The sequence below is a fragment of the Leuciscus leuciscus genome (genome assembly GCF_965113295.1).
Source record: "Leuciscus leuciscus genome assembly, chromosome: 2".
Taxonomy (NCBI): domain Eukaryota; kingdom Metazoa; phylum Chordata; class Actinopteri; order Cypriniformes; family Leuciscidae; genus Leuciscus; species Leuciscus leuciscus.
This window is the reverse complement of record NC_138726.1, coordinates 35,441,187-35,455,594: the sequence shown is the minus strand read 5'-3', so window position 1 is coordinate 35,455,594 and position 14,408 is coordinate 35,441,187. Positions and strand designations below refer to the sequence as shown.

General features: G+C 43.1%; 1 protein-coding gene across 1 annotated transcript in view; it reads right to left on the bottom strand.

Annotated features, from left to right (window-relative positions):
- Positions 1 to 13,325, bottom strand: part of abcc12 (ATP-binding cassette, sub-family C (CFTR/MRP), member 12) — a 29,366-nt gene extending 16,041 nt beyond the window's left edge. Inside the window, exons 1-5 of the mRNA XM_082161114.1 lie at positions 12,924 to 13,325; positions 12,549 to 12,606; positions 674 to 903; positions 478 to 545; positions 157 to 323 (exon numbers count right to left, since the gene is read on the bottom strand). Of these exons, the coding sequence (XP_082017240.1) occupies positions 157 to 323; positions 478 to 545; positions 674 to 731 (293 nt within the window). The 5' untranslated portion in view covers positions 732 to 903; positions 12,549 to 12,606; positions 12,924 to 13,325. The remainder of the gene's footprint in view (positions 1 to 156; positions 324 to 477; positions 546 to 673; positions 904 to 12,548; positions 12,607 to 12,923) is intronic.
- Positions 13,326 to 14,408: the final 1,083 nt, after the last annotated feature.

Here is a 14,408-nt window from a genome sequence, read left to right as displayed (position 1 = left end):
TGAATGACAGACTTGTTGAAAAAAAACGGAGCATTAACAATCATGAAAACAAAGGTTCTTTTGTTTTTTCTCAGATCTCTTGATGAAATGGACAGATCACTTTCATTACTGAAATCAAAAATATATGCTTATAATATGCGGAGAAATCTGTCTTACTGTGAGCCAAAACGTAATGGAATGAGGGTTTTCAAGCTTTGCTGGTACTTGTGCTTCTTAGGAGGAGGTTCTGGTTCCCTGTAATCTAGAACTGGAGGACCTTCAGGAAAGGCACTCATGACTGAAGATGATACTGGTGTCCCCATATAACTGTCTCTTCTTTGTTTCTGCACAATGAGATAGATATGGAAAAACAAAGCAATGAATATCATAAAATAAAAGGAACTGTGACACAATAGAAAATTAGTCATAAAATATCTCATAACAGGACAAATGTTGTGACAGAAGAAAAGTAAAATATGCAGTCAGCATCTCACTTACGAAAGAAACTACTTTCACATTCTGTTTTTCTGTGGAGGATGACAAGTTCCTCATTTTTTCAGCAGTTCCTGTAAGTTATTAAGAAAGATCTTAACATGAACATGAATTATTAAATATAACATTTAAAATAAATAAATAAAAATCAGTAGCCTTCAGATTGTAAATGGTAACAATAGTGAGATGTTAAGTGCCTTACCGTCTACCAGTTGTCTTTGTCTCTTGTCTCTGGTCAGTGTTGTTGTCAGACTAACCATGAAAGCCTTAATACAGCAACTTAATAGCAGCAATGTGCTTCAAAATCCTGACGTTGAGTTACATCACTATTTTACCAGGCTCAAAGGTTACCAAAAGCAGAGGTCTTTGAAACTCCTCCTCTGTCTCTCTCCCTGTCACCACCTGTTGGATGCTGCAAATCTTTTGTTCAACCTGTGAAATAAACCAACTTTATAACAGCTGAGGAAACTGAGTTTCTGAGGTTCTGGGTGAAAAGGCAAAGGCGCAAATAGGTTATTTCACCTCTGATACTACTGTTCATGTAGATGTTATGTTGAGCACTGAGTGTCAGTCACCATATTATGAGTTCACATTTAAGTCAAAATGAGTTAGTTTCAACAAATGCAAATTTTAACATCAAGTTGCCAGACTTTTATTTCTCTCAGTAACAAAAAGATCACAAGGGCAAATAATTTTCCAGGGCAATCATTTAATAACAGAAAAAGCAGGCATTAGTTGCTGTAAAATATATTTCTATAGCAACCTTTCCAACTTAATGAACTTTAAAGTTTTTTTTAATCAGTTAGAGACTTCTCAATGCTGTGAGGTCTGTCCTGTTTGTCTATATATATTAACCATCATAACTTCTCAGTAGGTGATGGGGCACCTGACTTCAGTCAGGTCAATGCTGCTTTAAAGCTCTTCTGACCTATGAACACATTTCTGATGAGTCAGTTTTGTTGACATGACAGTTAGCAAAGTTTACCATCCTGTTAACTTGACCATGCTCTATGTCGTTAAGTTACAATTATGATTTACACACTGTAAATAAAATACTATAAAAACTTTTGAACATGAAGAATAATGTCCACATTTTTCTTATTTTGTTTAAATATGATTTATTTATTATTACTTCCCTTCAGAAGCAACAGAAGATAACTTGCATGTTTCCCAGAAGACAAAATTAAGTACAATTTGCCAAGTTTTAACCCCCAGCTCCTTTCCTTCTGGAGCATCAGTGCATGTTTGAACCATTTTTAGTGGTTGTGTTTGAGTCCCTCAATTGTCCTCAGTGTGAAAAGATGGATCTCAAAATCATACAGTCACTGCTGGAAAGGGTTCAAATATATGCGAAAGATGCTGGAAAACCGAATTTGCAGGACCTGAAGGATTCTTCTGAAGAACATTGTGAAGTTTAACTCCTCAGAACAAACAAGGGACTCAACAACCATCAAAAAAAAAAAAAAAATCCAGGTAACAACACACAGTATCAAGAATCAAGGGTATGTAAACTGTCACATGCTAGTTGTCATGTTTAGAGAAGACTCAAACAGGTGAGTAAATATAAACAATGTTTATTGAGAACAGAAGCACGGAACCAGCAGATGTAATGGTGAGTAGGTCATGCAAACTTGAGATGAAGATAGATTTTAGCTGAATAGTAATATGAATGTCTTTGCAGGTGGAGTGGAAACCAGAGTGGAGAACGGATGAAGATGATCAACGGAGAAAGAAGGCAGACTGGAATAAAGACTGAAGATGAGCATCTCAGGTTGGTAGATCAGGTAACGAGTGGGCGGAGTGTGCAGATCTGGTGGATCCCTGACAGTCCAGGTTGGTATTGAGGGGTTGAGGTGCGACGACGGTCGGCTTGGATCTTGTGCCTCCGCACTGCCTGCTGGAGATGCACGTGAGCCGAGTCCCATACCCTCTCGCTCTGCTCGAACCAGTGGTTGACAGCGGGAACCTCTGAGGGCTCACCCAACCAGGGAAACAGAGGTGGTTGATATCCCAGGATGCACTGGAAAGGGGTGAGCCCTGTGGTGGATTGGCGGAGTGAATTCTGTGTGTATTCAGCCCAGGGAAGGAATTGGCTCCAGCTGTCCTGGTTCTGGTGGCAATATGCCCTCAGGTATCTCCCGATCTCTTGGATCTTCCGCTCAGTCTGGCCGTTAGTTTGTGGGTGATAACCGGAGGAAAGGCTTACGGACACTCCTAGGAGTTTAAAGAAAGCCTGCCATACTCTGGATATAAACTGGGGTCCACGGTCAGACATTATGTCTTCAGGGATGCCGAAGTTGCGAAACATGTTCTGAAAGAAAGCCTCTGCAGCTTCGAAGGCAGTGGGTAGTCCTGGAAGAGGTATCAGCTTGCAGGCTTTGGAGAACCGGTCAACAACGACAAAGATGCAGGTATGATTTTGTGATTTAGGTAGATCCATCATGAAGTCAATTCCGATGTGAGACCATGGTCGACGTGGAATAGGGAGTGGAACGAGCTTGACTTCAGGGAGTTTCCTCGGGGTGTTGGTAACGGCACAGACTGAGCAACCTTTGACGAATCGGGAGACATCCTGAGGCATGGAGGGCCACCAGTAGCGTTGACGTAGGAGCGAGAGGGTACGCTTGCTACCTGGGTGTCCAGAGCCCGGAGAAGTGTGAGCCGAGTCCAGACGGAGAGGAGGGAATATTCCCCACGATCAACGTCAATGCTTTCATGTTTGCGCAAATCATTTCACCAGACTGCTTTATAAACGAGAACATTGAAAAAGGTATTAGCTCCTGTCTGAGTATGTGTTGTTTATGTGCCTAATAACTGTCATAGTCTCACAGACTGGTTATTTTTTAAACAGATCAGTAAAATTTTAGTGCTTCAGCCCTGACAGTTGTACCTAACACTGCATAGATAATGTTACGCATCACGGACAAGCCTAAATTTACCGGAAAAACTTTTTTCATGACCATTAGCTGTAACATCAATCTGTCAATGAACTAACGTATACATCAGTAAACACATAGCGTTTGTATCTCACTACTCTACCCTGCCAGTACATACAAAGATAGATCAAAGTGACATTACGCTAACCAACCATTCAGAAACGTCCTGTTTTCCGACTCTGGTTCAAATGGATACATACGGTTGCACAGTGTCCTCAGAGACTCCCGCTGCCATTCTTCAAAATATACCCTCAACTGTTGTCAAGGCAACACTCCACGTGTGTTGTTGTGGCAAAACGCCCACAGAACAGAGGGGCGGGGTGAGCAAAGCACATTATCATTTAAAGACACATGCACTTAAACGGCGTGCTGAAAACAGAGCTGTTTTTGACCAGGTAAAATGAGTGTTTTCTTACAATACTAATGAGAATTTTTAATTAAAGTATATTACAAACTTTTAATTTAGACCCTAAAGAATCATATTAGCTTGTACAAAAATGGCATTTTATGACCCCTTTAAGGGGTTTTATGCAACACTTATTGTTTTTTAAGAGATTACTTCAGGGAAATTCTTAGGGTCTATGACGTTTCAACTAAAGAAACCCTTAAGGGTAATTTTTTGCAACACCCATAAGTTTAAGGGGAACCTAAGGGCGTTCTTAATGGAAAATTACACTTAAGGTGCTTTATGCAACCAGGCACTGGAGTCTAGAGACCAATTCATATTACAGGTTTTACAATGGTTGTAGCTAACCTTCGCTGGTAGCTCCCATTGGTCATTTAGGATGAGCATGGAGTAGAACCTTCCCGGTTATGGGCAAGGTCCTCCGCTCCCTGTAATGAGCTCGTTCTGACTTCAGCATCATTCCGCTATAGACAGTGACATTGAGTGGTATGGTTCTCTGTGAGCCTCCTTGGTGGAATGGTCTTTAAGGTGGAGTGTTGTTAGGCCTCCTCTAGACAGTCATCCTGCTGAGGCCTCCGTTTCCCAGAGCTCCCATAGCAGTATCAAGTTGTCAGGCTTCTGTGAGCCTCCTTCATAAGCAGTCCTTAGTGTTGAGCGTAGTTAAGTTTCCTCTCGCTATAGAGGGTTGTTATTGCTGAAGCCCCCACTCTGAGAGCTCCGTGGAGGCAGTGGACTGGGCTGTAGGCTCTTTTTTAGCCTCCCTGGTTAACTGTCTTCAAGGTGGGTATTCCTAGGTCTCCCCTCGCTTTAGAGAGTCATCCTGCTGAGGCCTCCGTTTCCCAGAGCTCCACCTGGATAGCAGTATCGAGTGGTCAGGTTCCTTTGTAAACTCCTTGGTAAGCAGTCCTCGGTGTAGAACGTAGCTAGGCCTTCTCTCGTTTCACAGAACATTTTAATAACTTGGGGTTGGCCTCTGTTGACTTGGGGCAGTGTACTGTTACCATAAAAACTCTATAGCAACTCCATAGTAACCATCTATGACACTTAACAACACCCTAGCAACTGCCTAGCTACCACCCAGAACACCCCAGCAACTGTGTAGCAATCACCCAGATTACCCTAGCAAACTGCATAGCAACCACCCAGAACACCTTAGCAACAGCCTAGTAACCATCCAGAGTACCCTAGCAACCACATAACTACTACCAAGAAACCACCCAGAAATACCCTAGCAACACCTGAGCAATCACACAGAGTACCCTAGCAACTGTCTAGCAACCACCCCGAGTACCCTAGAAACAGCATAGCAACTTCCTAGCAACCATCCAGAACACCTGAGCAACCATCTAGAGTTCTCTAGTGATTGCATAGCAACTGCCAACCCTTACGAAAAAGAAGTTTATTCAAGTGTTCTATTAGTAAACTTCTTTTAAACTAAAAATAAGAAAGTAAACTTTCAGTCTACATTTTATATGTATTTATATTATAGAGAAAAGTCCAAGTATATTTGGCCTGTACTTGTACTCAATCTTTTGATCGAGATATACTTAAAAGTATAATTAAGTATTCAAAGTATACTTGGCTTGTAGTTGTGTTAACTCTTTTGATCGAGTAGCCTATTAAATATACTTTTTTTACATAGTTTTTAATATACAGTCTTATGAAACTTACATTGTTTGAAAATATTGATTAGAATCTTGACATAAAACAGATATGTTTCTAATTCTGCATATCTGAATTTTTGTGTAGGCTAGTCCACTGGTAGTGTATAGGAATTTACTCTAATTCTACTTTTCCCCACCATTGACTGAATTTTCCAGCTATCCACGTTTTCATGTTTTCGCTATATGACATCTTCTAGTACAGAATCTCTGGATCAAAACTCAGGAGAAGAAGAAGCTGAAACAAGTGATAGAAGATTGCTCATTCAAATGTAAAATAACGTGATCATCAAACATTAAACAGCGTGTAAATCAAAACTGCTTAATATTACCCAAATGAAATGAAGCGTAACCCATGAAGAGAAAACAACTGTGAAGCTTTGGGGGTGTTGGACTCGATCTAATCCATCTGTGTTTTGATCATCGTTCTCAATCTGATCAAGGCATAGTCTTTGACAAAAATGGGATTTTCTCAACTTTTTTGTTTAAAATGTTGCCTTTCTTTATGAAACTTACCGACATTCAAGTGTTGATTAAAAAAGGATGCATGAAGCTAATAAAATGTTTTTACAATTAAAGTAGGCTACAGTTAAAGGTATTTTTCAAGTATAAAAAATAATATCTACATTTGAACATAGTAGTTGTCACGGATGCATCAGCGTCAGCACCAGACCTCTACTCTCCGCCCACTCGTTCAGCATCCCCGGAGTTCTGATCACCTGCACCTGTCATCATCACCTGTCGCCAATTTCCTGTCACTTCACTCACTGTTTAAATACACCACCAGTTCCCTCACTCAGTTGTCAGGTCTCGTTGATTCTACATCGATATTCTGACTCACTCTACCTGAGACGAAGACTTAACCACTTACCTGCTTCGTATACTCACCTACATCTTCGGATTACTCAGCCTGTCCTCCGAATCTTCAGTCTTCATCTGCTTGCCTTCCCCAGCCCGTCTGCCTTCTACTGTCCATCATTCATCTACCATCCTGAAACAGATAAGAGACTTCGTCAGATCTAATTCATCCATTGACTCATCTACATATATCTCTCTTCGTTTACTTACCTGCCGTGACTGTTCCTCAGTGCTTAATAAACACCATTGCAAACTTTACCTGTTTGTGTTGTTCTGATTCCTGACAGAAGACCTGACCAACATGCACGAACCAACAGTTCACGGCGAAGCAACAGTTCCCGATCCCGATCGCCGATGCCTCTCACGCCACTCCACCACCCGCCATCAATCTTTCTTCATCTGCCTCTGTCAGTCCCATGGCCCGGCCAGCACCCTTCTCTGGTGAGGAGGGGGAGTGCAGCGGATTTCTCCTGCAATTCGAGCTATACATGGAGATGAATACTTCGCAGTTTGCCTCAGAGAGAGCGAAGGTCGCTTTCTTCATCTCCCTTCTCACAGGACGAGCCCTGCTCTGGGCGCGGGCGCTTTGGGATGCAAAAGGTATTGTAACTCAAACTCTCGACAATTTCATCGGTCACTTCCGTGAAGTGTTTTCTCCAGTCTCAAATTCACTGTCTATCCATGACCAACTATTTCGTTTACGACAAGGCAAAACATTGGTTTCCTCGTATGCATTACAATTTCGCACCCTGGCAGCTTCCAGCGGATGGAATGAGCCGGCTCTAATTACTGCTTACCATCAAGGTTTAGAGCCCGAGATTCGTTTGCAGCTTACCATTCACGATGACATCATTGGCTTAGAAAATCTCATCCAACGTTCCATCCGTGTGGACCAACGCCGCACCGCTTGTCAGCTCGATCATCCTGCACTGCCTCCTCCTCGTCCTTCAATCACTGTCAGCCCTTCAGCACCAGAACCCATGGATATCAACTCAACGCATATATCTTCCATTGAACGCCAACGTCGCCTTCACAACAACTTGTGTCTCTACTGTGGATCCGCTGGTCACCTGCTCATCTCCTGTCCAGTCTGTCCTCCACGACCGGCGGTGAGTACAGTACGTCTTCATTCACCTATTTCCCAAATGAAATACACTACTGTTCAGATCACTTACCTCCAACGATCTCTTTCAGCGCAAGCGTTAATTGACTCTGGGTCCGCTGGTAATTTTATCGCTCTCGCCACACTTCAAAAACTACAAACCCGCCGTAGACCCATTCCACAGACTCTTCAGGTTCAATCCATTCTCTGTAAGCCGCTCGGTCGTGGGAAGATCTGTCACAGCAGTCCCACCATAACCATGAGGATCGGTTGTCTTCATCAAGAGAAGTTGTCGTTTCTGGTGCTGGAGGGTTCTACGGCAGATATCATGGAACTGCACTTCCCGAACCTCTGCTAGTCCACGGGGGAGGTTTGTCAATGGGGAAATGATTGTTTTTCACACTGTCTGTCTCAGGTCAAGAAAATGCCTCCCTCTTCTTCATTCCCAGTCCGGGAAGTTCCTGTGTACTCAACCTCCGTCAAAAGTCCAGCCACTGACAAACACCATGAAATCCCTACCATCTACCGGGCGTTCCAGGATGTCTTCAATAAACAGCTGGCCACCAAACTTCCACCACACCGGACATGGGACTGTGCGATCGACCTGCTGCCTGGGGCGGTTCTACCGCATGGTAAGATATATCCACTGTCCATCCCGGAACAGAAGGCCATGGAGGAGTATATTGAGGAGGCTCTCCGTCAAGACTACATCCGTCCATCTACGTCCCCTGCCGCTTCCAATTTCTTTTTCGTAGGCAAAAAGGACGGAGGTTTGCGCCCCTGTATCGACTATCGGATCCTCAATAACTCAACAGTGAAATATCGGTATCCCCTTCCTCTGGTTCCAGCCGCCCTGGAGCAACTCCGTGGTGCTCAGATCTTCACAAAATTGGATCTCCGCAGTGCGTACAATTTGGTAAGGATCAGAAAAGGAGACGAGTGGAAGACTGGCTTCATCACCCCGGCAGGCCACTACGAATATAGGGTCATGCCCTTCGGGTTGTCCAACGCTCCTGCAGTATTCCAGGGGTTCATGAACGAGATCTTCAGAGACTTCCTGCACCAATTTCTCATCTATATAGACGATATTCTCATATACTCTACCAACCTGTCTGAGCACCACCATCATGTCCAGTCTGTCCTTCAACGTCTGCGTGAACACCAGCTGTATCTAAAACTGGAGAACTGTGAGTTTCATCAGAAGAAGACTATCCACTTCCTGGGGTATGTGATCACTCCTCACGGTATCACCATGGACCAGAGGAAGGTGGATGCCGTCACCAACTGGCCACTACCCTCCAACATAAAAGAACTTCAACGCTTCTTGGGCTTCGCGAATTTCTACCGAAGATTCATTCAAGGTTACAGTCAGATCAGCGCCCCCATCACCTCACTTCTGAAAAAAGGAGCCAAGTCTCTGTCCTGGACCACCGAAGCCATCCACACGTTTGAGAAACTGAAACTCTCTTTTGGCTCCGCTCCTACCCTCGTCCATCCCAACCCTGATCTTCCATTTCTCGTCGAGGTGTGGGGAGAGGTATCCTGTACTGGGGTAGGAGCGGTCCTATCACAGCGGCAGGGGAAGCCTCCTCGACTCCATCCATGTGCCTTCTTCTCCAAGAAGATGTCCCCGGCGGAGCAGAATTATGACATCGGCAACCAGGAACTTCTAGTGATCAAACTCGCTCTTGAGGAATGGAGACACTGGCTGGAGGGAGCTAAACACCCTTTTGATGTCATTACCGATCACCGCAATCTGGAATACCTCCGTGACGCCAAAAGACTCAACACTCGTCAAGCCCGCTGGTCACTCTTCTTCACAAGATTCAATTTCAAAGTCACTTATCGTCCTGGGGACAAGAATGTCAAAACCGACTCCCTGTCTCGTCTGTACCAACCTGATACCATCACCTCCACTCCGGAATCCATACTCCCTCCAGCCGTGATTGTCCTATCCAGTGGAGTATCGACGATCACATTACCGATGCCACCCGGACAGAACCTGCTCCGCCGGGAGGTCCTGAGGGACGGACTTACGTGCCCACTCGTCTGCGTCTGTCCCTCATGGACTCCATCCATACATCTCCGGGCTCTGGACACCCAGGCAGCCAACAGACCGTCTCGCTCATACAACAACGGCACTGGTGGCCCAATATGACCCAGGATGTCTCCCGGTACGTGAAGAGCTGCTCAGTCTGCGCCATGGCCAAAGTCCCTCGACGCCTCCCAGAAAGTAAACAGGTACCTCTGCCCATACCTACCAGGCCATGGTCCCATCTGGGAGTAGATTTTATCACGGACCTTCCTCCCTCTGACTCCCACACGTGTGTTCTGGTCGTCGTTGATCGCTTTTCTAAAGCATGCAAGCTCATTCCTCTACCAGGTCTGCCTACAGCCTTCGAGACAGCTGAAGCTCTATTCACTCAGATATTTCGACATTTCGGAATACCAGAAGATATTGTATCTGACCGGGGTACTCAATTCATCTCTAGGGTATGGAAAGCATTCTTCAACCTTCTGGGAGTCTCAGTCAGCCTAACGTCTGGATATCACCCCCAGTCCAACGGCCAGACTGAGCGAAAGATACAAGAGATCGGGAGATACCTGCGGTCATATTGCCACGACCATCAAGACTGCTGGAGCCGGTATCTACCCTGGGCCGAGTATGCACAAAACTCCCTTCAACAGTCCACCACGGGTCTCACGCCTTTTCAGTGCATACTCGGCTTCCAACCGCCCCTGTTTCCCTGGTCAGGTGAGCCTTCCGATGTTCCAGCAGTCCATCATTGGTTCCAGGGGAGCGAGAGGGTCTGGGACTCAGCACACGTCCACCTGCAAAGGGCTGTTCGGAGACATAAGAGCCAGGCCGACGCAAGAAGATCTGCTACCCCGTTATACCAACCTGGGCAAAAGGTCTGGCTCTCAACCAGGGATATCCGTCTCCGACAGTCCTGCCGCAAGCTGAGTCCCAAGTACATCGGTCCGTTCGCGATACAGAGGCAGATCAACGAAGTCACCTACCGGTTATCACTCCCCTCACATTACTGCATCTCACCTTCATTCCATGTCTCCCTGCTCAAACCATACACTGATCCTCTCTTTCCTCCTTCCACAGGGTCTGGTGCTGGTGCCGTACCTCCTCCTCCTGTGGATCCTGCAGACGAGAACATCTATCGTGTCCAGGACATTCTCGACTCCCGGCGACGGGGCGGCCGCCAACTAGAATATCTTGTGGACTGGGAAGGTTTTGGCCCCAAGGAGAGATGCTGGGTTCACCGTGATGACATACTCGACCCTACACTCTTACAGGACTTTCACTCAGCTCATCCCAGTCGTCCGGCGCCTAGAGGTCGAGGTCGTGGTCGTCCCCGTCGTCGGTCATTTCCGCCCTCAGGAGCTGGCCGTGGAGGAGGGGGTACTGTCACGGATGCATCAGCGTCAGCACCAGACCTCTACTCTCCGCCCACTCGTTCAGCATCCCCGGAGTTCTGATCACCTGCACCTGTCATCATCACCTGTCGCCAATTTCCTGTCACTTCACTCACTGTTTAAATACACCACCAGTTCCCTCACTCAGTTGTCAGGTCTCGTTGATTCTACATCGACATTCTGACTCACTCTACCTGAGATGAAGACTTAACCACTTACCTGCTTCGTATACTCACCTACATCTTCGGATTACTTAGCCTGTCCTCCGAATCTTCAGTCTTCATCTGCTTGCCTTCCCCAGCCCGTCTGCCTTCTACTGTCCATCATTCATCTACCATCCTGAAACAGATAAGAGACTTCGTCAGATCTAATTCATCCATTGACTCATCTACATATATCTCTCTTCGTTTACTTACCTGCCGTGACTGTTCCTCAGTGCTTAATAAATACCATTGCAAACTTTACCTGTTTGTGTTGTTCTGATTCCTGACAGTAGTATACTGCAAGAGCAAAAATAATATAGAAATAGTAAACTATAAGTATAATGTTATGTTCACTTAAAGAAAACTTACAAGTATACTTGCAGTATAAACTACTAAACTTGTAGTTTACTGAGAGTACACTTCAGTGTTCACTTTCATAAACTAAAAAAATTACTACTTGTATTAAAATAGTAAACTACTAGTATACTTATAAGTTCACTTGTAGTACAGATGCATTACAAATGAGAAACCTAATTGTGTACTTAAAGTTTACTACTGTTACACTTATAGTACACTTAAACGTATACTTTTATATACTAAAAGTGGGCCAATTTAGTCCCAAGCAGTATTGAAATAGTACACTTACAAGTTTACTACAAGTACACATTGATATTAGTATACTTACTACATAAGTATACTTAAAAATATACTTGAACATTACTTAAGTATACTTCATAAAATGAACTTGAAGTATACTTCTTTTTCGTAAGGGAAGCAAAACCTTAGCGGCCACTTAACAACCATGAATGAGGTATCAAATTGTACCCAGAGTTTAGCTCTTTTGATCTGGTCAAACATCTAGTTCTAGTCTATTAGTATCACCATGGTAACTGTCTAGCTGCACATTAGCAACCATTCAGAGGACCCGGCTAGCAACCATGTGGCAGCATGAATAAGCCATATTTCAGCACTAGAACATTGTAAATTTATGAGGGTTGGCTCTATTGATGAGGGTGGGCAACCAGTCTATGAGTTTAAACCTGATGAGTCCTTAGCTCACCATAGCAACCATCCATATAACCCTAGCAACCGTATAGGAACATGCAATGTAATTTCTTAGCACCAGAACATTGTAGTAACTAGTGTACTGATACCATAGAAAATCCCTAGCAACTGACACCTATCAACCACATAGCAATGCCATAGCAACCACACAAACACCTAGCAACTGCCTAGCAACTATCAATCAACACCATAGTAACCATCCAGAATACCGTAGCAACACCCTAGCAACCACCCAAAAAAGTTTCTACTTTCAAAAAATTAAAACTGTTTCAGCTTTTTTTTTTTTACTTTCAGGATTTCTCAAGCCAACATCAAAGTTGGTCTTGACTAACTTTTGTATCTAGTTTCTAAATGGATTTCATGGTGACGTTTATCAACACATTCACAAGTTCTGGATAATTTTGTGTAGCTGATTACCTTCGTATTGAACTGGAGCACAACAGGGAGCATCTCTGTCCAGACTGAACATGGGAAACTGTGTAGCAGAAGCAAAATAAAAACAAATTCAGTTTAAGTATTCAGACCATTAAGCTCTGGCAAGTATAGTACATAACTTGGTATCAATAATCACCAACATTCACTCAAGTAGATAAGTGATGCTTTAGCAGCATGCTTAATACCAATAGCCTTTATATAGCCTATAAAGTAGCATATCAATATTTTTTTTATAATTTTCTTATTTTAATTATAAATGATTGGTCATGTTTTTTTTTTTAATTATTGAACTTCTGTTGTTTATTATTGCACTACAAAAACAAATTATGTTGTGCATGTTTGTTCATCACTGATTACCTTTTCTCTTATACGATTCGCCAACAAATCTTCCTGCGCAAGCGTTGTCGGCATCATCATGTCATTCGTTTTTGCCATGTTATTCATTTTCAGTTCATTCGAGATCGGTAGAGTTTGATTCAGAGAGCTCTTAATTATTTAATTTAACTCAACTAATTCTCCTTCAAACGGAAAATCTAAAGGTTGGTTCGGTTGCTTCTGCGAATACGTTCAAAAGATTCACTAAAGCACCGATTCAAAATAACAGCATCCGCGAATCAGATAGGATTAAATGACCGTGACCAAATGAAAGTTATATAAAAAGTTGACTGAACCTTTAACTAAACTAAGAACCTAGAAGTGCAAATTGGAATGCATATTTTCCAAAATGAGGAACTGTTACAACTTAGCAGTACATAAATGGAAAAAAAAGTGGGAAACAAAACAGCATAGGCTCCGGTAGACATCAAAGCACGTCCACAATAATCCCATACAGTATTTGCGTAACATCCTGTCTCCTTGACATCCTGTCTAAAATGTCTTTATTTTATCGTTTTGAGGCATCCTTCACTGCCTAAGTAAATTATTTTTTATAAATGTCCAGAAAAAAGCATGGTGGCCAAATTTGCTTGTTTATGACTAAAAGTCACAATTTGTTCTAAATCATTAGACAACATTTTATACCATGGGGGCCTGTCTGAAACCAGTTTCCTTATGAGGCGCTTTCATTCAAAGATGCTGTTTGACTGGGCAGTCCATAGCATAGGTGTGAGAATGTGTGTGTGTGTGTGTGTGTGTGTGTGTGTGTGTGTGTGTGTGTGTGTGTGTGTGTGTGTGTGTGTGTGTATATTATAGGCATACATTTAAGGCTTCATATAAACAGAAAAAAAATTGTCTTAAGTCTTCTGAATATTAAAATGTAAATATTAATACAGGGTACTATACATGTACTTTAAACCTCCAAAACAAATTATTAAAGATTATTATTATAGCATCGTCAAATTGATATAAAGTTAAACAAAATAGTTTTTTAAAGCCAAGAACAGACCATATTTCAAAGAGAAAAAATTAAACAGAAAATACCTTGCATGACTTAAAACTTCTCATTTTGCTATGCAACGAACACAGGAAAAAGGAATTTCCTCCTTACTTTTGTGGCTAACTCACAAAATACAATACAGCATGTTTGTCTCCTGATTCTTGAAACAAGTGTTTCAGATACACAAGCTTTGGAGTTTGCTCAGTGATGCATACTTTTCCACAACAACAGCTCTGTGTCTACTGACCAAACCATGTGAAACTCTCACTCGCTCTTTCTGTTTTTCTTCAGCCGGAAATCATATGACAGAACATGATAAATCAGTCTCAAAATAAAAACTGCCCTCTGAGTTCTAGTGTCAAGAACTGTCTCTCACCTCCTTTCCACTCCATACTTTGATTAGTGCTTGATTAGCTTTCAGACAGCCATTATCAATCCAAAGAAGAAGCCAAAATAATTAAAACTGC